Source organism: Drosophila tropicalis, unplaced genomic scaffold (genome assembly GCF_018151085.1).
Source record: "Drosophila tropicalis isolate 14030-0801.00 unplaced genomic scaffold, ASM1815108v1 contig_593, whole genome shotgun sequence".
Lineage (NCBI taxonomy): Eukaryota > Metazoa > Arthropoda > Insecta > Diptera > Drosophilidae > Drosophila > Drosophila tropicalis.
Window position 1 is genome coordinate 11853109 of NW_027173070.1, and position 27391 is coordinate 11880499.

General features: G+C 35.4%; 1 protein-coding gene and 1 long non-coding RNA gene across 2 annotated transcripts in view; one reads left to right on the plus strand and one right to left on the minus strand.

Annotated features, from left to right (window-relative positions):
* Positions 1–27391, plus strand: part of LOC137575828 (uncharacterized) — an 83868-nt gene that overhangs the window by 36417 nt on the left and 20060 nt on the right. The window lies entirely within an intron of this gene.
* Fili (Fish-lips) overlaps positions 4250–27391 on the minus strand; it is a 103075-nt gene continuing 79933 nt past the window's right edge. The window contains exons 3-5 of the mRNA XM_068288492.1: positions 19748–20699; positions 14914–15074; positions 4250–6066 (exon numbers count right to left, since the gene is read on the minus strand). Of these exons, the coding sequence (XP_068144593.1) occupies positions 4785–6066; positions 14914–15074; positions 19748–20572 (2268 nt within the window). The 5' untranslated portion in view covers positions 20573–20699 and the 3' untranslated portion in view covers positions 4250–4784. The remainder of the gene's footprint in view (positions 6067–14913; positions 15075–19747; positions 20700–27391) is intronic.

The window sequence follows — 27391 nt, forward strand, 5'->3', positions numbered from 1 at the left end:
TGTATTTCACTTCCATTTGACCAACTTTCATGGGCAGTTTGCGCATCTTTTAACAAATTTGTGGCCATTAATTTTTTTTTTATGCTCTCGCATCACTTAAATTTATTTCCCATTCAATGCTAGCCAAAAAGTATGTATGTATGTATCTTTTGCTGTGTATCTACGAAAAGGAAATTTCAATGGTATTTTCTTTTATTTGCAATTAAAATAAAAGTTACTACTGTTGTTCTTGTTGTTGTTATGAGTATGTGCATTTAATGTTGGCAATTCGCCTGCACTTTATGACTTATAGAGTCATTTCTGTTTTACGCTTAATTTGATGAAAACCAAGACAAATATTCTTACTCTCCATGGACACCCGCAAAAATGATTTTCCAAAGAAAATATTAATTACTTGGCCATAATTCACACGACTACTACTTGTTCAGAGGGAAACTCGTCGTCTACGTCTCCGATTCAGTTAGAGATTGAGTCTCAGGTGTGGCGCGTATTAACTCGACGGAGAATGAGAATAGAAGGCGGTGGAAAGGGGAGGGATTGGCACAACAAATGCTCGGCAATCATTCAAACACACACAAAGGAGATTTGTCCCCGTCTAAGCTTCACTTTGTGACGAGTTGAACAACTCAATGAGAAGCAGCTGCGTGATGGCTGCGTAGAGGAGGGAAAGACCCAGTTTAAATGAAAGTGAGCTCCTGTCGCGGTAGAAAGAGGGTGGTAGTACACGGTTTGGTTTCAAGCCTGAGGCATGTTAATTATTTAGAAAGCATGCAGATTTATTTACTAAATTGTTCAGGTTTTTGTTGTTGTGTTTTTTTCCGTTTGTTTGCTCTTTTGTTCTATGCTTGTTTGTCTTTTTTTTGCCATCTATTTTCTGTTTTTGCTGCTGGTTTGCCACTCACTTTTATTTGTTTCTAGTGAAATTTTTTGCCTGCAGCCATGCGACATGCGTGACTGCATCTACAGTTGCAGACTCGTTTGAAGTATTCGTAAAATAACTGGTATGTATATTCATATATATCACAAGATGTCTCTTTACCGCTGCCCTTGGGAGTATACTATACAAAATGTACGAAATGCTTGCCTGAAAGTAGACTATGGAATTTTGGGAAATGAAAAATTTAGTTGTTAAAACAAAATGATTTTTGTTTAGAGTTTGTCGACATAGCCTGTAAACTACTAGTGAAGTGACTTTCATATGCTGAAATGTATATATTCAAATTCATCTCTGTTGATTTCCAATGCCAAACTAGGTCCTGGCATTCAGAGCTCTGTTTTAATCATGTAGTTTGTGAGGTTTCATGGCAAATTAAGAGGTTTACCTTACAACTATCTCTTGAGTTTTAAAAATCTACAAACAAAAAGTGGGTAAACTAGAGATTCGCAATTCGTGTCTACACTTATTTTGCTCAGATTATATTTTCAACAATTTCTAATCAATTTTAAAATGTGGTAACAAGGAGTTGCAAATTAATGGGGCTGAGACTATGAAAATGTGCTCTTGTCTCGGATTCCCGAAGAGCATTCTAGGATCTGTCAGTCTAACTTTATCAAAGACTACAGTCTGACAAAACTTTTTTTCTTCGTCATTAAAACGACAGAGTAATTAGAACATTTCTGGGTTTTAAGGTAGCTTTTGCTTTCTTTTCTTTTTGAAAATTTGAGCATGTATTGAAAGTGGTTAAGATATAAAGGATATAAAGTATTTAATATTCTTTAGAAACAAAAGGTTTCTGGGATGAAATAAATGGTCTTTATGAAAACCAATTGGATGTAAGAATTGGCACCGGAGAAACATTGGCTTAAAATCACAAAATATGTAAATTTGGTGAATTTTTTAAACATACAAAGTGCTGTAATCGTTTGCAATAGTTTCTTTTGCTTTTTGCAATAAACTGCTTAGGTAATATTTTTTAAATTTATCTTATCAAAATTAAAACAAAGCAGTTATTTTTCCCAAAATCAAATAAACTATTATTTTTGTTATCTCGCATGATGTTTTTGTAAAAAATAAAATGCATATCTTATGATGTGGTCAAAATTGATTGCATATAATTTATTTGCAATTCTTAATTGAAATTTTGCATATAGATTATTTGGCATATTTTGGCATTTAACTGTAACAAATTGTTTTAAAACCCTTATGCTCTTTTTGTTTCTAGGATTGGAATGTGTTTTCCCCCAAAATTGACCGAGATGCCCTCAACTAAATAAATGTCCATACAAAAGAATGCATGTGAGTAAGTGTATATATGTATGTAGATACATCTATTTGTTTCATGTTGCTGATGTGGCTATTGTTGTATTTTTTGGGCAATATTTTACTTACTTATGTTTGTTTGGCTACATTTTCTTTCTGGCTGGGCATCCTTTTGTCCTGCAGGCAATCCCCACAACCCCCTTGCAACTTCTTTCTTTAGCCACTTCTTGTAGGCGTTTCAGGTTACTTGCCTGGGTCTCGTTTTGGATCTGGGTGTGTGTGTGTATGTGTGTGGCAAGTCCTTGTTTCACCAACTAGTAGATTTATGCCATTTTCTTGTACAGTTTATTTGCCATGGAAAAATACAACAAGCACAAGTACAAGTACTTTATTTGTTTAACATGGCTTCATTTGTTGTTACTGCTCTTGTGTCTTTCCTTTTCCTTGCCACCCTCCCTCTACTTCTCCACCACTCTCGTTGGTTTCTCTCTTCACTAGATTTGTCGCATTTCCTAAGGACAAAAGAAGTGCCAGCCAAAGTAAAGTAAAGTCCTTGATTTATTAGAGCTTAAATAAGAATTGTCCCACATTTGCAGCTTGATTTGAGTAAAATCCAAAGAAGACATTAAAAATTTCTTGTTTTTTTTTTTTTTTTTTGGAATTCATATATTTATTTTTTTTTTTTTTTTTTTTTTTGTTTTTAATTTTTACTTCATCGTTTTGCCTTCTTCTCTCATTTTACTTTCTTCTGCTTCAGTCTTCGTATAAGAAATAACATTTTGTATGTGTGTGGGTGTTCATTTAATTATCGTTTTTTATACCCTTGCAGAGAGTATCTTAGAATAAGACCTTTTATTTAAAATACATATTTATCTACGATTAGTTAGACTAATCTTCTTTTTTTTGCATCTACTTTAGTTTCTCTGAAGAGTAGGGACTGTTTTTATAGATAAATTTCTTTTAGATGTAAATCTCTTTATCAATTCACAAACAGACCGATTGAAGCTTTTAATATTCAAGTCGATATCCAAAAATTAAAGGTACATATATCCACCTTAATATCAGTATCCATAACTGCAAGGGTATAGAAACTTCGATGTGCCGAAGTTGACATTTAGTTTAGTTGTGTTCTTTTTTTTTCTGCATACGATATTATTTAAACTTATTGATGCCTGAACATATTATTGCTAAATATACATATATATGACCTCTGGGTTTGTTTCTCTTTATCATTTTCCACTCTCCATGTGAATGTTTATGTTTTTGTGTGTTGGTGTTTGTTTTTTTTTTAATTCATTTTCCATTGGATTTTGATTTTGCTTAGATTAGAGTAGTTTGCATTCATATTTTTTTTTTTTTTTTTGCTATTTAATTTGAAAACAATTTTTATGCAAATTTTTTTAGGCATTTTTTCTATGCATTTTTTGTTAATATTTTATTTCATTTTGCAGTTATAATATCAAATCAAAGAACTGAAAAATATTGCTTCCATTCATATATATATGTATATATATATATATATATATTGTTTTATATTATATATGTATTTCTATAGTTTTAGCCATTCATCTTTGTTGTTTTGTGTTATGCTTAAATATAGAATTTCTGTGTTTATTATTCATGAGATTTTATTTACAATAATTTAATGCAAAAACTTTAATTTAATATTTACATAAAATTTGCTCCGTTTTTTATTTATCATATTTCATATATAAATGTAGCGTTTTTATATTGTCATTTTATTATTTTATTTGTGTAATTTAACGTAAAACCAATAAACAAAAAATACCTAAATAAAAGTTAAAACATTTTTCTTTTTAGCTAGAGTATAGAAAATTCTGGTTTTAGTTTCTGTTATATTTTTTTTTTTTTTTTTTGGACTGAGATTTGGTCCCAATTTCTAGCTAAACGAAAAATGGAAATAAAAAAAATAAACAATTACAAATAAATTTACTTAAATTTTGATAAATAAATTAGTTTAAATTTTAGATTACACATTCATTAAATTCATTTCTGGTTTTAGTTTGAGTTTTTATTTTTACTTAATTAATTATTTATAGTAGTAACTAGCTATGAGTTTTTCATATTTATGTTTTTGTTCTATGAGTTGAAAGAGAGAAATTTTTATTGTTGGCTAATATATATATATCTATTTATATATATATTTATGTATTTCTTTGAAATCGTATGCTTAGTTTAGTTAATCTTAAATTTTAGTTAGATTCATTAATTCTGTGTTTTTTCTTTTTTCGTTATTTGTTTTTATTTTTTTAGACAAAATCCCTTGTTTCATTTGACGCTTGTTAAACTTTTGTGTGAGTGTGTGTATTCTGTGTGTGGTTTTTTAATTAAATATTTATTGAATGTTAAATGCTGAAACAGAAAACAAAACAAAAAACCTAAGAACATAACCTAAGAAAATTTAATCGCATCTAACCTCAAATTCCCTGTGTTGTTTGTGTTTGATGCTCTGTACATAGCTGCGGTAGTTATTGTTGTGGCTAGCAGTGAGTAAATTGAGACCCACCATTTCCATTTCCTCATCATAAACACCACCACTGCCACCACCACCACGTCCACCACGTCATACATAGACCACATGTGGCTTACCAGCCGAATTTTGGCCATTATTGGCATTCGTACTCGACTGTACCTGCTGCTTGAGCTTGCCCAGAGTTTGCGTATCAGGATATTCATAGTGATCGAAACGCTCATACAAATGCTCGGGCTCATCATCGACGGCAGCCTCCTTGACGGGCAATTCCCAGGGCTTGAGAGCACGATACTCATTCGCTATGGTCTGATGGGCAGCCAAATAACGCTCCAGTTCTAGCTTATCCAGATGCGGCAGCGTTGTCTGTTGATATTCATGACCCACTCCTCCTCCTCCCCCATTGTGATGATGATGCAAATGCTGTTGCGATTGCAGTGGCATGGTCGCCTGATGGTAATGATGATGGGTAGCCTGCAGTGTTTGGGCGTGATGATGAGGATACACCACAAGGCCACCATTTGATCCACCTCCCAGAGTCATGCTCATGCCATTGCCACCCAATGGCTGATGTCCCTGGAGAATGCGATCATGGACATTGATAATACTCTTGCTGGTCCGCAGTGGGCCACGCTCGTGCAACAACTTGCGACGTCGCTTCACAAAACGCAAATAATACAAAACACTCACGCCGATCATCACCACCAGAAGGAAAGTGATGACGGCACAAACCACAGTCACTATATGCGCCGGACAGGTGATTTCTCCCTCGCTCATGGTCAGCAATTGACGCCGTATACGTTTCGTATCCTTCCAAATGTCACAACCAATCTGTTGACGATCCATACGCAAATATCCCGAATGACGATTCGAGGGTGAGGTAACCAATTCATAGGCACTTGGTTCGGTGGTATGCAAAGCATTGGCTATATGCTGTTCGGCTATATAGGCAGCCAAAGCGGCCACTCCATCATCATTGCCAGCAGCCAATGAAGCGGTGGTAACATCATCCTCATCATCCATGGACGCAGCCACCGAACCACCTGAACCACCAGCTGCATCTTTAGCCAATGCGGCAACAGCTCCACCGGGAGCTCCTTGCTCCATAGTGCCATCGATGCCATCGAAGTTGCCAGTGACCAATCGCCAGAGCCACAGTAAAGAGCAATTGCATTGCAACGGATTATCACCCAAATACAATTTCTGCAATTGGTCTACAGGAAACTGAGCCGAATATAAAGTCTGCAGACTATTGCTTTGCATATAGACTTCCAGGATATTGGGATTACCCTGGAATAAACGCATTGGTATATCGCTCAATTGGGGATTGTAGTTCAAATGCAATGTCTGCAAATGGCTGTTGTCCACAAAGGCCCTGTAAGAAAAAAAAAAAACAAAAGAAAAAAGTTAATTAGATTAGTTGGCACACACAAACCAAAAGAAGAGAGTGAGACAGCCGGAGAGAGAGAGTAGTGCCCATGTAACATGTCACACAGAGTGTCATTCAACATTAAGCTCGAGTTTGCCACAGTTGCCGCATAGTTTTTAGACTGTGACTGTTCCTTTTAATTATGCACAATGCCATGCATCAGCATTAAACTTAAATGCCAGGCAATGAAATACATGAATACAGTAGCAACCAATCTAACTCCTTGCCTTCCCGCTCTCCACCCTCTTCACTACACACATGGACCAACCGTCAGCGACATGGATTTATTTAGCCGGCGTCTATTTCAACTTAATAAAAAAATAGAAGAAAGAATGAACATTCACACACATACACGGGCGGAGTATTTGCTCCATGTTAGAGCTTCAGAGTTGTCGTAAATCCCTGCCAAGTTAAGTCAACGCGCTAAGTCGCTGACTGCAGCTGCCTTCGAGTAGTGCATTACATTCACTATAACCCAGTCCCAATCCTCTAACCAGACGCCATCACCATCTCAGATGTTGTTGCATGAAATAAGTGCAACGTGGCGTATGAGCAACCTATTCGCTTTTCTCAAATACATGGCAAGGCGACTTCTCACTCTCTCCCTCTCTCTCTTTCTCTCTTTTCTCTGACACAAAAGCGAATTTGTCGCATTTTAAGCGTTTTTCTAGCAACATTTCATTTCATTTCTTGAGTTGCATTTCATGTTAAATGAACGCATTCATTTTGGTCTCTCAGTCGTCTACGTAGAATCACAATAATCGCACAGTTTGCCGCCGTCTTGCATTGATTTTGATAAGTGGCAAACGTTTTGTCTGCTCCTCTACCCCAACTCTTTTATCTTTTATACAGTGTAAAGGATATTGTGCATACATCTGCATAAGTTTTGAGACCTTCTACACATATAAGCACCTCAAATAAGATAGTTAAAGATAGTTAATGTTAAAGTCAAGTAAAACATATGCTTAAAACAATAAAATTACTTCTCTTAGCATTAGCCTATATTTAATATCGCCGTCAGCAAATTTAAAACTCAAGTAGTTATGTTAGAATAAAGATTTGTTTAGTTTTATCATACCTCGCCAAATTCGCCGAGAGTTATATAAATTAAATGCTTTAAAACGATTCTCTATATTTGAAATATTTTATTGAATTTATTTTTTAGGCCTTTTCACCTATGATAAATTTGTAGAGGTTAACAAAATTTTCTATATAAAAATTTGATGAACAATTGAAAAATGATTAACAGAGTAATACATTTTTTCATACTTTTTACTGCTAAAATGTTTCCTTAAATCATTTTTAATAGTTTTATTGATAAACTTTCATGATAGATAACTAATTTTGAAGCTTAAATTAGAACTTATAAGGTTTAAAAATAGAAAGCCAAAAGTTTATGCTCCTTTGCATAGAAGATTGAAAGTCGAAGCCTATTCTTCAAAATATTAATTACGAAATTTCACATAAATTAGTCGATTTTTAGATAAATACTGTCAAATATTTCTCGTTATAAGCTTAAACTTCTTGTTTATAAATTGGTCTAGACTAAATGTTCAGAAACTCTTTTAGGAAAGAAACGGAAAAGCAAAGGTAATTTCATTTCCATTCAATTTCATGGCAAGTTTAACACACACGCATACACACTCACCATTTTCAAAGAAACTTAAGAAGAAGAAACATCAATTGCAGGCACAATTCACAAACAGAGAACTGAAATTTTCTTACCGCCAAACAATTTAGACAAAAAAATAAATTCAATTATTTGTGCAAATATTATGCAAAATAGTTTGGAGGAAGAGAAATGAGGATGAGCAGAGCTCTGAGAGCTGACTAACGAATAACAGGGATAAGGACTCTTTAAATGCAACTTTGGCAAACGCCTAAAAGTATGCTAAGGTAAGGCACAAACCCACACACACACACACACAAAAGAGCGGGGTGACAAGCACAAACAAACAATGCTAGGCCAGATGGTGGGGAAGTGGGTGGGGTTGGTTGCGGGTGCGTGCAGGTGGTAAGGCCTGCCTTTTTGCTGTTTTTCCTGGGCTCAGATTCACAAAACTTCATTTACCATGTTCCATGTTTTTGACTCTGCGGGTTTCCTTTCTTTCTTTCTGCTCATTCTTCTTTTTTCCCAATTTTTTTCTTTTGTTGCCAACGTCAAACGTGCGGAAACGGAAATGGTTTCCATGAAAGAAAAAGAGAGAGCGAGAGAGGGGGGCGCGACGCAGTAGCTAAGTTTGGATGCCCAACTCATATGCAAATTGTTTTCGCTGCACGTGTACGTGTGTGTGTGTGTGAATTGGAATTGCTCTGAAATCCGATTGAAATGTTTGCTTGCTGTACTCCCCCCGCATCTATAACCCACCATCCAACTTACACCAGTCACGATTTTCGAACTTTTCGTAACAGAGTTCAGTCACATCAACATCAATTGGCCAACTGGACACTCAGTCAGCTAGTCAGTCAGTCAAACAGTCTGTGAGTTGGATAGTCAATCAGTCAGTCGTCTGTCAAACAGTTTTCGATATAGTTTTGTAATGTCCTGACATTTTTCCTTCCGTTACTCTCTCTCTCTCTTTCTCTTTTTATTTTTCTGCCTTTGTCTCTTGTGCAAAAATAAAATCCTTCTGCTCTATTCATTTGATTGACATTTTTACTACAACAAAAAAATATACTGGGCCATAAAACCAAAAATAACTAACATAGGGGACAAAAATTCAAAAAAGGCGTAGCTCAAATACTCTTACTATTTAAATTTTAAATCTGTAGATTTTTTTAAAAGTATCTACTAAAAGAGAATTAAAACATTCTTTAAAGTAACCTAATGACTGTTTAAACTCATTAAAAAAAATATTGGAAAACAAGTTAAACCATGTTTAAGTGGAATAGTTTAAGCCAAAACAATTTTCCATTTATAGTTTCAATCACTATCAACTAAAAGACAAAGTACAAAAGATTTATGTACATATAAAGAGAAACAATTGCTATTAGGAATGTATGAGAATTTTCCTTTGTTGACAGACGATATACTCTTTCGGCTCATGGGTTTTGAAAAATAAAAAGGCACCAAGAGAGAGAGAGATAGTCAATTGGCCATTTTGAATGCTTGGGCGCGAGTTCATTAAGCTGATGACTGTTGACTGGACTGACAAGTTGGCTAACAACAAATTATCAAAATGATATGCCACAGAAGGGGCACTTTCATCTCCACTACCACCATATACCGCAGTTGCCCATTCTCAATTGTTAATGATATTTTAAACGTTTTTAAATTACGCGTATACGCCCACACATTTTCACATCTACTTCTGCTTTTGTTTTTTTTTTTTTTTTTTTTGGGGCGTGACAAAAAGAAGGGAAAAAATGACATGCAAAATAACAAGGATACAAAAATAGCGTATGAGAAGAAAAAAAAAAGGAAACATTGAGGGAGCACCTGGACAATTTTTTATTTGATTTGACTTTGCATTTATAAATTATGCATAAACCATAAAGCAAAAACAACAACAAATCAGCAAACAAATTCTTCTTTTTAAATTATATTTAAAGTTTTTATCAAAAAAAAAAAAAAAAAAAAAATGTTGTCCACCATTAATGCATTAATTTGAAATTCATTTAACTTTAAGAAGGACTCTTTATAATAATGATGGCAATTTGTGTCTACTGCCAGCTGACAGCTCATTTTATTCGTTTTCTTCCTCATTCTCGTTGGCTTTGTTCGTTATCTAATTATGTCAAAACATGCATAGAAAATTATGAAGAGCTACTTATTATTGTATGACATATAAATCTACTCTTTTGTTGCTGTTGTTGCTGACATTTGTTTTATTTCCCACACGTTGGAGAGTGCTTAAAAATAGTCGACCTGCTCCGCCCACCGAACTCCCGCCCCCTCTTCAATCTATATTTTATGCCTAAAGCCTATGATTACACCTTTCAACAAAATTGCCATAATCTAACCAGGTTCAATCATTAAAAATTGATTGCATTAGGAATTGACTTTAATTTTAAAAGAGTTTTAGCCTTTATTTATGACGTTATCTTTAATCGTTTTTATAACTAAAACTTTAAGACCTTGAATATATATTTTTAGCAGTTTGGAAAATTTCAATAGCTTTTATTTAATACAAACGATTTCAAAGATTTTATATTAAGAATCTGAGAGAATAAACAAATAAATAAATAAACAAGCAGGATATAGAAACATAAATGAAAAATGCACGAATATATTCCCAAATAAATATGCAATAAATGTGGATATAATTCCATATTATTTGGGGAATTTGTATTTTGTATTGAATTCAGGTTTGCGAAATGGGAGAAATTTCTTCTTAAAGACTGCAGTAAGTAGTCGAACCATACGAATTTTCTAATAACTGTAGAACTTTTAGAATATCCTGTAGTTAAAAAGTAGTCCTCGATGCACACATTGTTCATTTTGGGTGAAGCAAAACAAAAACCAGAGGGCCGGGGCTAACTTCGACCGCGTCAAAGTTTGTATACCCTTGCAACTTTTTTGGTAACTCTATCCTTACCTATTAGCTATCAATGTGGAAGAACGTTTTATCTAAAAAGGCTTAAGCTTGAGAAAGAAAGGCCTACAATCATAGGAAATAACGAAGATATTGATCAAAGTCACTGTTTTCCACCGATCGTTCCTATGGGAGCTATATGATATAGTCACCCGATCTTTATCAAATTTGGCATAGTCGCTTATAGGCGTAGTAAACTCTCTAATATTAAGTTTCACGACAATAGCTCAGAAAATAACGAAGGTATTGAGAAAGTCACTGTTCGTGACTTGGCCGTTTGTTTGGGAGCTATATGATATAGTCACCCGATCTTGATCAAATTTGGCATAAACGCTTATAGGCGTAGTAAACTCTCTAATATTAAGTTTCACGATAATAGCATAGAAAATAACGAAGTTATTGAGAAAAGTCACTGTTCGTGACTTTGGGGTTTGTATGGGAGCTATATGATATAGTGGTCCGATCCGGCTGAATCCGAGATATACAACGCCTGCAGTATATACAAGCCTACGTGCAAAATTTCAGCTCTGTAGCTCTTACGGTCTAGGAGGAGTTTGCGTTGATCCAGACGGACGGACGGACGGACGGACGGACGGACATGGCTAGTTGAACTCGTCTCGTCGTGCTGATCAAGAATATATATACTTTGTATGGTCGGAGATGCTTCGTTCTATGCGTTGCACACTTCTGACCAAAATTAATATACCCTTTTTGCAAGGGTATAATGAGTCTTGGTGCTTACAAAGGAGAAACTCTTAATTAGCTCCTTTGTAAAAGTACCAGCAGTTTCACAATTTATTTGCATTCTATGCCTACTCTACCTCTATATCCTCTTTGGATGTTAACATTAAGGATATTCTTTAATTTACCAACTGGTTTTTATACATCAATAAAAATGTAAAAAATATGTCACGTAAGTTCATGCAACTTCATGAAAATAAACATCAGACATTATGGTCTATATAATGAAAATGAATATTAAGATATAACCAATTGTTGTATTGCGACCTTTAATAAGATAAAAATCGCACATACCAACAGAAAAGCTAACAACTAGTCTCATTAAGTTCATTAAAGTACAAAATCAAACATATTCGAAGAAAAATCAATGAAAAGTGAAGTTAAAAATGTAGGTCGGGCAGTGTAACTGGATAACTATTCTGCCTGCCACATGCAGTTATTGTTTTTTTTAAACAAATGCGAGTTATATGTTTTCTGTGAAATTAACTTAATGAGCCAACAATCAGCGTCAGTTAAGAGTGACAAAATGCAAATAGGGTTAAAGCTTGAAAGGCAAAAGCAATGCATAATTTTCTGTTTGCTTTAACTTAAATGATAAAGAGGAATAAAGAGGGAAAGAGAGGTAAGAACGAAAGAAAAGAAAAACATCTAACAATGCAAAATGAAAGCAGGAAGAAATTACGGAAACAGGAAAACATAAACATGCACCCTCTCGTGTTGCCCTTAGCCCACCACCCACTTACTGAGCTGAGACCAGCCATATTTTTCCATAAATTATGAGCTGGAAAATATTTCAAGGCAGTGGCTGTCCTGGCAGTCCTCCATGCCGGTGCTCCTCCTGAGTAGCAATTATGCGTATTTGCAGAAAACGAAGGAGACAAATGAGCGAGGGCGTGTGGCATGAGGTAGGAGTTAGGTGCCAGAAGGGAAGTAACTTAGTCTCACCATTTATGCATATGCATGTCTTACTTTTGCCTTTGCTCCTGGGTTTGGGTTTCTTGGTTTTAATTTAAATAAACGTAAACTTTGACTTAAATGAGACGACTTCGTTGCCACAGGTGTAAATGCAAATTGCTACCAACTCGTTTACTTAATTAGCGTTCAAATGCATATTGTATAAATGTTACATAAAATCGATGTGATTTTAGTTTTCAGTTAATACTTAAACCATTATGGACAAGCAATTACACACACTCACACAAAAATGAAGTTGAAATTCCCAAGTGACTATCCTTTCTCCGGTTCATAATTCATTCTTTCAACCCCAAAAAGCTGCCACAAAACAAATGTCATGCATAAAACGAAAAAGCTTTCACATCCTTGTGTGTAACATCTGCCCACATCTCTAGCAAACCAGATTTTCCCGAGTGTCGTGCATAAATTTTAAAACAATTAGTTTCAATTTTTGAAATCCGCAATGACACGCCAGGTAAATAAACCGGGCGATGGCTACACAACACCTTGACAAGGAAAAAAGCCAACCTGGAACCCTTTTTTCACCCTCTTTCTGAAATGACTTTTTGCTATTAAGTCATAGCTGGAGCTATGCTCACAACCTTCAGTCTGTTGTAAAAATGTTCACTTAATATTCCCTTTGATATGCTAAAGGGAGCGATACTTTGAAGGGGCGAGAGCCGAGTTTGGCATGAATGGGGGATATTTGGCAGAATGGGGACGTGATGTTGCCTAATGAATTTTGGCGAGAATTCATGTTGATTGTTTAGGTGTAAGGTTTTCATAATGAGGAACAACAACAAGATACACATATGCGTGTGTTTGTGTGTCTATGTGTGTGTGTGTGGCAAAATGTATCCGCATCCATAAAGTTTTGCTATCAACGTGTTGCCATCGCTGTGCTGTGTCTGTGTTTGTGTCGTCTCCCCGATTTCAGTTTTCCATTAACGCATTTGCATAAATATTTACATGTGTCGTGTGTCTCTTTCACGCTTTAAGTTTATGCGAAAAACTTTAAAAAATATTGTGGGGTACCAGGTGGCTGTTTTTTTTTGTTATATGCAATAATTTACCATGTTTGTTTAAAGAAATTTTTTGTGGCTGGCTTACAGCTTCGAACCCTTTTAAGTATGCTATATTTTTTTTCTTAAGCAAAGCTAAGCCCAGAGAAATTTAGTTTGCAAATCAGTCTTCGACATTTAAACAAACGCAGACAGAGAGACACACACACACACACACACACATTGTAATGTTAGTGTGTATGTGAATTTCAACAATGTGAAGGACAAACTTTTGCCCAAGACTAACTGGCGAGAGACAGAAGGCAAACAAAAGCCAAACAAAAACCAAAAGCAATTACAAAGATCTACATAAAGACAGGGAACGGAGAGAGAGAGAATAAGAGGAAAAGACGAAAAGAGGGTAGTTAGGAAAAGGACAGACCAACACAGAAGATGAAGCGAAACATAGAGAAGGAGACACTCCAAGAGGAGAGAAGTAAAGAAAATCAAACGAAATTACAAAATTAAACTGATTTAATGGCATTGAGAGCTGAAACGCTTGTCATGTATGTACTAAGTCATGTTAATGTTGTTGTAAAGCACCATGCTAAAAGGGGCGTGGCAGATGACAGAAAGCGGCGGCGGGTGCGATGGCTATGACTGCTGTTACTGCTGGTGGTTGATTGACAGTCGAAGACCCGGAGACTGAGAGCAAAACGGTAGAATGATTTGATATGAAAATTGCCTGGAATTATTGAATTAACATATGCTTGAATTGAGCTCAAGCATTGAGGAATTCCTCTCCTTTACATAAATGTGTATGTGTGTGTGTGTGTATGTATGGGTGCGAGTATATCTGTGTCTGCTTGAGCTTGAATTTGTGTGTGTTTTGTGGTGGCATCTTATTACCAAAAGCGTATTAGGCATGATTGATTGCATTGAAGTAATAATGATTTGTTGCCAAGTTCTGCATTTGAGGGTAGTTCGATTCAATTTCAATTGTCTGTCTGTTTTTGTGTGTGCCTGTGTATGTGTGTGTGTGTGTGGTAGGCGGGCGTGGCAGTCACGTCTAAGTGTGTGAAAGTGAATTGCCTAAATAGCTTTTATCCTCTGAGCATCCCACCCACCCCTTACAGCGTAATTGATTGGCAAGCTTAGCCAATTGCAATAAAATTGCAAAATATTCCCAAGCAGAAAGCATTTCAAAAGCCGGGCTAGAGAATGAGAGGTTAGAGCTTCCTTTAAAGCTGGCCACAAAACTACTTAAATGGCCCTCAAGCCAAGTCAAGGATAAGTAAGCAAAGTGAAACTTGTTTCGTTCTTTTTTTGTTTTTTTAGTTTCTGCCATTTTGCCCTTGTTTATGGTTAACTATTTTCACAACCCTTAAGCGATTTTCAGTTTCACTGACCCACATTCTCCAAAAAACAAAAAAAAAAAAAAAGAGAATAATGTTTACAACATTTTCTCAACGTCTGCTGAGTCTACACAGAGCGTCGCCATCCTCGACGTCTTTATGGTCTGTGGTTCTTCTTGTTTTTTTCTGTTGCTTCCGCCCACTTACCTCGAATCGATGCGCTGCAAATAGTCCAAGCGGCTCAAATGCAATTCGCGTAAATGAAACAAGTTCAAAAATGCCACAGCGGGCAAATGGGCAAACCGATTGCCGCCCAAGTTCAAATATGTGAGATTTGAAAGTTTTGCCAACTGCTGTGTCGGGACCATCTGCAATAAAAAGCGAGAAAAAAAGGAAATAAATATCAGGTACTTTTATTCTGCCATGGCAAGCATTTAAAACAAAGTGTTTTGTAAAAGTTCTTGAGGCTTTTAAATATTTTAGAAGCTAAAGCCACTCAGCTTAGAATTAAAAATGTTTTTTGCAGCCGCTTAAACCTTTCTTTCTCAATATTATGCAGTCTAGGATGTGTTATGTCTTTTTGTTACTTGGGAATTACTAAATATTGACAACTTTTATATTCAATTTCGGTTTCCTATATTGATAAAAATCTTTATTATTATTATTTAGGGTCGTTTTACTTTTAGAATTCCATTAGTTGGATGGTTACGTAAAGCAAAGATTATAAAAAGTAAACCTTAAGTGGTTTATCTTTGAATATTTTATTAATTAAACAATTGAAAATCTCATCAACGAAAACTAGAGTAAATTTTGCCTTTTTGATATTAAAATAAATAAAAGTATTTGCTTTGACAATGGCCAATAGGAGCTTAATGGTGTTCAAGTGGAAATAATTATGAGAAGAGAAAATAAGATAAACATAAATTAAATAAGCTAAATACCTTAACAGCATTTTGAAACAAATTTGTAGAAAATTCAAGTTTTAACTTAAACTTTATGTTTCAATTCAATTAAAAATTTGAGGAAATTTCAAGTTCTCTCTCTCCCTGACGCCTGAACTAATGCTTAGGGTATTGGCAAAAGTCTGCGCTACGGTTTTTTTCTATTGTTGACTGCAACGGAAACGGAAATGTACGTCATGTAGAAGCGTATTGGAGCGACTAGAGGGATTGCTTTTGAGTTTGAGTACATATAGATGTATGTATGTATACAAGTATTTTGGCAATAAAATCAATCTAAGAACAAATTTGTTTTGGCCATGATGAAGGGCAAGAGGTGCTTTTTTCATTTTCTTTCGTTTTTAGGTCTTGGGTTCTTGCAATAGGAAGGAACTCCGTTTGGTGGTAATTTGGTTGTTGGCTCCCTCACCTTGCCGGCTCAATAGCCTGGCGTGTCGGAAGCTACGTGCCAGGCATCCGGACACGAACTCAGACCGCGATAACGTAATGAACTTCACAGTAGCAAAAAAAAAGAAATCAAAAAAGAAAAAAAAAAAAAAAAAAAGGGAGAGAGAGGGCGAAAAGCGAAAAAAGCACTCATTAGGCCAGCATTACGCATTCGCCATGTGGGCCAAGCACTGAAATTGTTTAAACTAGTGGCAATTTTTTTTTTTCTAACCCCCTTTTTTTTGCTGTTGTTGTTCTCCCTACTTATTTGCACTGCACTTAAAGGGCAAAGCGCGTGCTGAACTAATTAAAAAGGAAAAAAGAAGATGAGAGAGAGAGAGAGAAGGAAAAAAAGATGAATGAAGAAGAAATATGTTCCAAGTGCCATAAAGAAAAGCGAAATTATATTGACTTTGATTTCGCTTTTCCCTTTTCAATTTCCATCTGAAATGGTTGCTAGCCAAGCTACTAATGAGAAGATAGAAGGAGTGTGAGGCAAACGAAAAAAAAAGGAATAAATTTAAATTTTTCCTCAACTAAAACTAACTACTGCATATTTATGAGAGAGAAACGGAGAGCACAACCAGTACACACAGACAGACAAGAAAAAAAATCACTGTGGAAAACCAAACAAAACAATTTTCCACTCATTTTCAACCTGTGCAATCAGACGCAACAATTTTTCTGCAACAACAAATACACAAAAAAAATAAAATAATATGCAAAAATTCAGAATTTTAACAATATTTTTACAAGCAAATAAATAAATAAATAGAGATATAGTTTTTCCCCTACAGCATTCACAAATTGTTGATACATTCTCTAGGAATTTCCCAGCTCCATTCCCGCTCCCTGCCACCTATTCTCTCCTTTAGATGGTTTTGTTAAATTATGGAAAATGTAAAATTGTGCATAAGTAATTTTTGAAATGTATGCAGAAAAAAATTGTTTTGTATTTGCTTATGTACTTTTGTGCTGGGATTGCTTTTTTTCTAGCAAGAAAAAATCATGGAATTGGTTGTTACAAATAAGAGTTGAACTACTGAATTCAGAGAATAAAATTCGATAGAAATGTTAAAAGAAAAAGTTTGCTGCGTATTAAAAAAGTTTTAATTAATACCTCTGGCATTTAACAATCACTTTTTAAAATATTTTTTGACAGGCAAGGTACCTTAAACAACAAACAATTGAATTTAAAATTATGGAATAGAATCAGTTTTTGAATAGAAAACTAAATAGTTGAGTGACTTTGTTACACTAATCTAAACATCTTTTGAATTTCTATTCGCCTAACTCTCTATTAATAAGGTAAATGCCTTACTCTTAAATAGTTTATTCCTTTCTCGGTAATTCTTTTCTAGTTCTTTCTCTTGTTTACGACTTCTAATATCCTTTCAGTCGGAAAATATAAGGATTAAAACTAATAGAAATTAGAGTTTACTGATTAATTTTTTAAGTAAAAAGAGAAAAGATTGTCTATTAACCATTCAACTTAAATTTTTATTAGTTTTTGTTAACATTTATAAGATTTAATTTAGATACCTTACAGATGTCATCTTCAAAAGGTATTTCTGAGATTGTATGAATTTTTAATACCAACTTTAAATAGATTTTAACTCTTTTGCTTTCAGTATTTCTTTTAAAGTTAGAAAATCGGAGACTTTTAGCCATTATGAGTTGCATTTGCTGAGTAGAGGAATGACCTTTAAGTGTGGACAAAATCCTTGCTCAAAGTGAAATACACAATGTCGATGATGGAGATTTTTATGCGTTTTTATGCATCATGTAATCACACACATAAACTGGGGATACAAAGACAGATAGACAGATAGACAGGCAGACAAACATAAAGAATCTTAGTAAGGTGCAGTTGTACTTGTAGTTTCAGCAGCCTGTTTATGCAAACTGATGGATGCAATGCACCTTCTGCTATACAGTCAACAAACACGCACAGGCACATATGTATATGTATACACACTCACACTGATACACACGTGTATATATTTATGGTCGTTAAAATGGGATAAAGGATACACAGGAGGAGAGGCTAAAGTACATGGCCACAGAATGTATGGGAATGAAGCAAGGGGAAGGGTTGGATGGATGACTAAACCAGAGTGGAGACCTGGTCCACCTGGACTACCTCGCGTAGTCAACGGCAACTGACGTTGGAGAGGAATTTATGGCGCTTGGAATCAGTTCGAAACTACTTAAAATACCTTTTGGCATTTTGCAGTTGAAATATGGTCTAGGGAGGGGGCGCTGTGTGGGATGGAGAGACCTTTTGCAAGTACTAGAATTGCATCTATATGTATTTATATTTCTCTATGTGTGTCGGTCTCTGTGTACATGTCCTTATGGCTAGTCCTCGACTACAGCTTTAACCTTTTGCAACACGATTTTGGTATTTTGAAATGGCATTCTTTTTCGGATCTAACTCTCTGTCTCGCTCTCTCTCTTTCTTTCTCTGTCTCTCTACTTTACTCTACTCTATTGGACAGATTGTTGTTTTATTATGCGAACTTTGCCATAATGTAGAGCATAGTTTCCTTATGCATTCTGCCAGCATAGTTGGACAATCGACAAAGAGAGAGAGAGAGGGATAGAGAGAGGCAAAGTGCATAACGAAATATGCATTATGTCTGGCTAAATGTCTGGCCAAAATGCGATATACTAGCCGAAAACCAAAAAAAGAAATATACAAAAACCAAGACTAACGACACTTTAAAAATTCAATTTCAAAAAGGTAGCAGAACGAAATAATGTTTAAGCCACATAAACGAACAGGATTTTAAGCATAATGCCTAAACTATTGAATTTAAGATTATTTTGTGATTTAGATATTTCTAAATTTCGAATCTTTACGAAATATGTTTAAATAGATTAAATTTCCCATGGTTTAAGGTTCAAGTGCGGGTTTTTTTTATTAGAAAAAAACAAAAGTTACATTCCCTAAATATCAGATGCGAAAATTTTACGTTAAATATTAATAATTTTACTTTAAAAGGGTAGCAGAACGTTTAGGTTTTATCAGTAATATATTCAAATTAAACTTTAAATTCGAGATAATATATAATATAGCACGCATCTCTCTCTTTAAACTAAAAATCTCATATAAATTTGAATCAAAACCGAATTGAATACAATTGCTCCTCTCATATTTTTCTTTTTTTGCTTTGGAAACCTTAAAGTGCTTAATTTTTAAAAGATTTTTTGTTTTGTAAGCTGCTTTAAAGTTGCTTCCATAGAAAACAGAGTAAACTGAGGGTGAGTGTGGGCGTTTTTTTTGGGGCGATGGAGAATGAAAATTATTTTGCCAAGGGCCTAAGCAAAGAGAGAAAGTACGCAAAAGTACGAGATATCAGGCTTGCAAGTAGAAGGGACATGGACACGGACATGGAGCAGGACTGTGACTAGCACCAGGACATGTTTGCATGCATAAATAGCAAAAAACAGGACATGGGGCCAGACACAGACAGACATACGGAATGTTGTACTGTGCGTACATGTGCGTTGTAAAGATCCATAAGTTATGGCAGAGTTTAACCACACACACACACACACATACTAAAATCAAGTGCGATGTAGGGAAGGAAAAAATCAAGTGTTGGTGATTACAGGATTTTCGTTGTTGTTGTTGTTGTTACATTACTTACCGTTAGATTGTTATCAGCTAAATCCAAATGTTTCAATGATATTAATCCCTCAAAGGCACTCGCATCCAGTTCATTCATCACATTGCCACGCATGCTCAAGGCAAGTAACTCTTTCAGTCCTTCGAAACTATCGTTACGCACAAATTCCACCAAATTATCCGACATATCCAAACTCTTGAGATTATGTAAATGCCAGAGATTACTCGCAGGCACATCCAGGAGACGATTATTACGAAACACTAGAATTTCCAATGTAAGCAAACCCTTAAAGCAATTATCCTCAAGGCTAACGATGTTATTATTGGTCAAATCCAAATCAACTAATGATGCCAGATCACCAAATGCTGTCGGATGCACTGTCTCAATACGATTATAACTGAGATCGAGAACCATTAGGTTCGTCAAACCCTTAAAGGCGTGTTTATTCAGTGAACTCACAAGATTTCTACTTAAGTTCAGAGTTCTCAGCACTGATTGATATTCAAAATTTTTGGAACCCAATGTTTCAATAATATTCTGTGATAAATCGAGTATCTCCAATTTCATGTAGAAGGGTAGCGAGAATTCTACATTTCTTATTCTATTGAATGTGAGATTAATATATTTGGTTTCCGGATTCAATTGAATGGGCACATCCTCCAAAGCGGCATCCACACACAGGGCTCGACTATTAGCCTCACCCCCAAGACATTGACACTTTGAGGGGCAAAATGCCAAACTTAAACCGGGCAGGAAAAGACCCATTAGCATAAAGGCCATAACTGTATCCCATCTACTCGAGGTTCGACATCTACTGTGTGATATAGGCCTGTGGTTCGTCTCCATTTCGCTCCAATTCGTTATACGCTTTTTCGATTCGGCGGTGGCTATTTCGTTTTGCTAGTCTCCAACTAACTTTACTTATTTCTTATTCCTGATCACCAATTGTAGTTCATCATTTTTGCTTCAAGATCTGTAAGAGAGCGTAACAATAAAAATGAATATGTATATTAGTAACTTTATAATCTTTCAGCAGTTACTTAAAAAAGGATTCAATTCACTGGCATTCAACATTTTCGCACCTTTTTCTGCCTTTGCATTTGGAATTTTTTTTCTTTTTATATTTCTTTTTGGCGTTTTCGTTTTTCTTTTTCTTTTCAGGGAAAAGGTTAGATAATTCATAAAAATAAAAAGTTTTATGCCTGCTGCCAGTTTATTTTCAACAGAGTCAACGTCTCGCATTCGTATTCTCTTACTCCCGCACTCTCCTACTCTCTTTCGCGTTACTGCCAAGATTTATGCGCATAAGTTTGCCTAGCTAATATTTCATAAAAAGTAAGATGAACAAAAAAAAGAGAAATAACCAGAAGAAGGTTTTAGTAAAGTTTAGATAAAACCATTACTGAATACCCTTATGGGGTTTTTTTTGATACGATACTTGAAAATCGAACTTAATAACATAAATGTCTAGAAAAATCAATAATAATTCTATTAAGTTAAATAATTAATTCTAAAAAGTTAGATTAGATTGCAATTACTAATAGATCCTTCAAAATCAAGCTATAACATGTAAAATATTATTAGAAAATGAACTGTCTCACAACTCTCAAAAATTACAAAAACCCCTCATTTACTTTATCGCATTAAAGTATTCATAATGATGTTATTTGTATTGCTCTAGAAGGTGAAGATTAATTTTTAATACAATTCTTACTAAATCAAAAGTTTCTATTTGATCCCAACCTGCTTCACAAATTCGATATACCACAAAAGTTCTAAAGAGTTAAGATGCAGACACAACCAAAATGTAGAACCGATTTAATGGTAGAAAGCAAAAACGCAAAGGAGAGAGTTAGAACTAAAGTCGGTTCAGCTCAGCTGAGCTCTGTTCAGTTTGGTTCGGTTCAGTTCAGGTCTGAGTAGTTGTAGAAAGGAAAAAAAGTGCTGACAACTTTGCATGGGAAAGTTGCTGACTTACCAGACAGAAAGGTAAAGGTGGTGGTATGAATGCAGCCTCCAAAAAGGGAGGAGGCGTGGCGGTGTCTACACTGCTGCATTTTATGGTTTAGCAAAAAGTTTTGCATAATGCAGTCTCCAAGTCTAACTATTATGACCATGGCCATGATGATGAGCTACCGACATAGGCTGAGCAGAAATGAATGGCTATTACATTTCTGCATATTCATGAAGAAAAGCGGAAAACGAAATGGAAATGGTAATGAGAATGAGTATTTAGCCATTCGTTTCCTCCCTCTCTACATACTGTACATACAGATTCTGTATTTATCAATTATATATTTGCCTTATGGCAAACACTTAATTAAGTAATTAATAAATTACATGTAAAAGCCTTTTGTCGGTCACATTCAATTCTATTTGCTGGCCTCATTCCACTCTATACATCTGTCTGTTTGTCTGTCTATCTGTCTGGTTGTGTGATTTGCATACAAAAGCACAAACAATGACTCTTAGCCTCCCCAACCTCGGTAACCATTTAACCGCTCGACCTCATTCTTCACCTCTTTGCTCTCTTATGTGGCCCCCTGCTACCATTTATACACTAACAATTTGAACAATGGTCTTAACTAGCTGTAAAACAAATAATAAAAAGCAAAACGCAAACTTTTGAGGTTTCATAATGTCAACAAAAAAGTTGAAACACACCCAGCTCCCGTCACCACTCTCCACTTCACTCCGTCCTTTCGAACTCCCGCACAGTTCTGTAGGCAGTCAGAAGAGAAGCTTTCATTCAGTTCTTGTGCCTCATATTTTACGCTTCAATAAAATTGTTGGCCAACCCAGTTCCACCCACTCATTCGCTTCACCTCTTCATTGTGAAAAATTCACTCCCGTGTGAATTATTAAGTTTCACTGAGAGTGTGTGTGTGTGTGCCTGTTTGTTTGTTTGCAAAAAAAAGCACACAAAGTTTTTAATAAACTTTCGCACACCGAGCGAACTCAACTTTCGCCCTCGCAAAATGTTTGTCGGCCTTTAAGTGGGTTGCGGGCTGCTAAAAGAGGGCGGGGCAAATATGATTTCATTGTGGCAAATATTTTGATAGGTAGAAAGTGGTGCTTGGGGGAGTGAGTGCGTTTAACCACCGCCAGCCAAACCCCTTCATCTCCTTCTCACATTCTTTCTGCATCTTTCTATAGGTTCCGGCTTGTCAAAGGCCAAAAGTTGTTGCGATTTTTAATGGCTGAGAGGGCAAAAAGGAGGCTAAAAGGAAATGCATTTTAATTAGCGGCTAAAAGCATATATGGCTCACAACACTCCAGAAAGTGGGTAGGCACTTTTCTCTGTGCACTTTTCTCTTCAGTGTTTCCTTTTTGAGCAAACATTTTTAGCAACTTTTTGGACATTTCTTCAAATTAAGGTTTCAATGATTTTTTTAGTTTTTACGGAGCTTCTTTTTCAGTTTTTAAGCCGACTAAAGTTCAATCTTGTGAAGAAATTCATTTTATAAAGATGAACTTAAGTTTTGGGTTATTTTATTTTCCAAGATGTTGTTTTTGAATAATTTAAACTATTTTTATTGCTCTTTATGGCATTTATCGTTAAATACGCTCATTATATTCTTCCTATACTCATGAAATGCTCTCCAATTACTCTCTTTATTTATTTACTTACAACTCTGAAAGTTGTTGACCTACATAATGAAAGTAAAAGGAGAGTAATTAAACTTTTTACATTGATATCTACACATTTTCTAACTTTCTAAGTTTGAGTACTGTCTCTAATGTTTTTTTGAATCTTTTTTTGTTGAGCAATTGTAATAGCCTATATAAGAATAAAAAATATCAAAGAAGTTAAATTCGGCTATGCCGAAGTTTATATACCCTTGCAGTCCTTGACAATAATAATTTCACATGTTCAAAATTTGTTTTCTGCAACTCAATTCATTAATATACAAACAAAACAATTTTACTCTTCATACTATGTACAATTTGTTCTTCTTCTTCCCTCATTCCCTAAGCAAAGCAACGCACGCATACACATACAGTTTATGTAGCGTTGCGTCTGTGTGTGTATGCATGTGCTCTGTTGATTTGATGATGACGTAGTAGGCAGCAAGCAGAGCTGCCGGCAGCGATTGAACCGATTTATATAGACTGTAACTTGTGTTCTATTTATCCGATCAGGGTCAAATTTTGGGATCTGAGATTTTAGATCAAATTCTATTATATTGGTGAATTTCATGGGGATACTCCAATTTTTGCAAAAATTTTTGTTCCAGAGCTATATGATATAGTAGTCCGATCCCAAAGATTTTCATACTTTATCTCACCCGGGTAAAAAAAAGCTCCCAAAAAAAATTTCATCCCGATAGCTCTTAAGATGGCTGAGTAAAACGCGTACGCACCGACGGACAGACGGACAGACGGACATGGCTATATCGACTTAGCTTCTCATGCTGATCAAGAATATATATACTTTATGGGGTCGGAAACGTCTCCTTCTGTGCGTTACAAACATCTGACCAATTTTATAATACCCTCTGCAAGGGTATAATAACATGGGTCATAGACTATTTCCTTTAAATATCAGGATTGTAAATATTGTACCTTTATTTATGAATATCATTGGATTGGATAAATAAATTGAATAGCTTTATGGGAAACGATTGTCCAAAGGACTCCAAAATTTTGTCTTTGCAAAAAACCCGAAAGGTCTTAACTTACCATTGCTCTAACTTGGTCAAATCTTAATCGATTCCAGCATATCTTTTTCATCTTGACTTAATTTTCTTGGATTAAATGGCATAAAAACAAATGCAAATAAAGATTTCTTGAAATTGATCCATGCATGGATGCATAAAGTTTCTTTATACAAATCTTTGTGCTTATTTTCTAAGATCATTTTAGTCTTTCCTCTTAATCTTGCAATCTATATAGTCTGTTGTTCTATTGCAAATCATCTGTAAAGAAACTGCTACACTCTTGCCTCTTAAAATTTAAGTATCGAAAAATTGTTTCTCTAAAAAAATCCAATCAACTAAAGTTGCATATGGCTTCGGTTTGCACACACACACACACACACAGAGACATACACACACACATATCCTTATGCTTGCTTCATTATGCTTATCGTAGAGTTCTTTCATCTTCATTTTCTGTGTTCTTGAAATGACATGCCTCCCTTCCTTACCTTCTCCTACACATTTTATGCGACTCATTCAGTTTTTATAAGCTTCATTTAATTATATTGACATTGTTAGACTTTCTCATTTATTTTTTAGGCTCCTGTTTCTGCTTTACCTACAGTTTCACACAGGAAAAACAAAATCAAGTTCACCTGTCTCCCACACAACATACACACACATACACGCTCTCGCTTACCTGTCCTTTGAGTCTTTTCTTCCACTTAAATGCCATAAAAATTGAGAATAATAGCAAACAAAGAAATTCTCCTGATAGAAAAACGCGTCTTTTGCTGCGAAGTTGCTGCCTCTTCCGCGATGCCCCATCCCCCCACGCATAAAGTTTGCACATAAATTTAAAAGACGCAAAAACAACAAGGAAAATAACGTTGGCATTCGACTTTAAGGCCACAAAATGGCACAAAACGAGGGAGGTCAGGGTTCATGGTTCATGGCAAAAAGAGGAAGCAAGTCAACAATCAAAGGTGAAAAAAGTTTGCCAACTATGCGGCAACCTAGAGACAGAGAAAGAAAGAAAGCGAAAAAATGAGCAGAAAGTCAATATTAATATTCACTTAGATGTGGGGGAGATATTGACTAGGGAATGATAAGTGGGATGGGGAGAGTGAGGCAAAGGTGGAGGAGGAGTGATGTGCCCCACAGACTGACAATGGCCAGGCAAATGCCAAGCAAATTGAAAATGCGACAACAACAAGAACAACAAAGAAATGAAACCAAAACGTGAGACGCGCCAATTCTTTTTTTCTGTTCTTTGGCACCTCAACGTGCCCGAGTGCGTTTATTTTTATCAAGATTAGCATTTTCTGAGTTCAGTTCAGCGTTTTGCTTCACCACCAGCTCCTCAACCTCCTGCTGATGATGATGGGGATGATGAGGATGATGATGATGCTGCTGCTGTTGCTTCTACTGGTTATTGTATAGGCAAACAGTGCGAAAATGGAGAAGTTGCCTTTGAAGTGCAACAGCCACGCAGCGGCAGACAACACAAAATTTCTTTCTTTCTTTTTGGCTTGTCTCTGATTTCCAGTCACGAGTTGCCCCAGCATCAACGTCAAAGATGAATTGTTGTTGGCAGCTCCTTTTCCTTCTGCTCATTCTCCCACTTTGCCATTTTATATAATTGAGTGTCGTCGTCTTGCCCAAAACAAAAATGCCTTCACACGCATAATTAATGCAATTCTCTGTTTTTTTTTCATAGTTAAATGCAAAATTTGTGTTAGAATTTTCATTTTCATTTCTGGTCTGGTCAACAATTTTTATTTAATTATCTTTTTCGGCCAGGATCTCTATTTCTCTCTGTCTGCTTAATAAAGCAAACAGGAGCCAAACTGACTGCCACAGAGACGGGGCATCATGCCGCCATGCGGCAAACTGCAAAACCAAAATGCAATAAAATAAACACAAAAAACGTGAGAGAGGTATTTAAAATATATATACCAGACTTGTATATCTATGTACATATATATCTATATATATATAATACAGACACAGGCAAAGACAGAGAGGCAGAGTCTTTCGCCAAAATGGACCAGAACGGAAATAATGCGACAATTGCATTAAGTGCACAACGAATGCCAGCTAAAGAGGTGGCTCGAGGGGCTTAAGGGGGGTTTTTTCCAGTTGGAGATATATATTTTATCTTTCTTTATGCAGTTTCGTAATTTTGCGTTTTTTCCACAGCTTTTTCGCACATTTTTTGTACTCTATCTCTCTCTGTTAGAGCTGCTGCTGCGGTACACTAAATGTTTCAAATGGCGTAGATGCTTAACTCGGGTTTTTATTATGCCTAGGTTTATGACAGAAAAAAAAAAAAAGAAAGAGAGGGAGAAACAGATGGAAGGATTATGGTCTGGACTTAAGATAAGGATAATGCTTGAAGAAACAGTATCTAGGATTTAAGGCCTTAAACTCTTTAGCACACAACAAATGGTAATGGAAACGGAAACAAAATTAAGGGTATAACAATAGTTTCATATAACATGGTGAAGAATAAAGAAAAGTAATACATAGTTACCTACTAATGGAAGGAATAAAATATTATTAAAAGAGTAACAAGTGAAGTATGCACATAATAAAGAGTAACTCAGAGAGAAATTTCTAAAGAATTTCTTAAATTTGATTTACAAGAAGAAAACTAGGCTAAAGCTGTAGTAAAAAAAAAAAACGCACAGTCCATAAACTTGTTAAAGGAAGTAAATTATGAAACTTCCATTTGACTTAAAATAAACGTTGAAAAAAAAAAATTAATATACCCAACATTTTTTTACTGTTGTTGGTTGTGTGGTAGGCTTATTTTATGGCCCATAATCTACATAGGTTTTTTCGTTTTTGCTCCCTGCAATTAGCAAATGCTCTAAACTGCCGGATAATTTCTACCCCTGAATCATTTATTTTTTTTTTTTTTGCTTTTCCATACGTCACGTTTGCTTTATTGATTTTTCCATTGCCACAGCCACGAAAAAGCCAACATAAAATGTAAAAAAAAAAAAAACGCCTATATAGA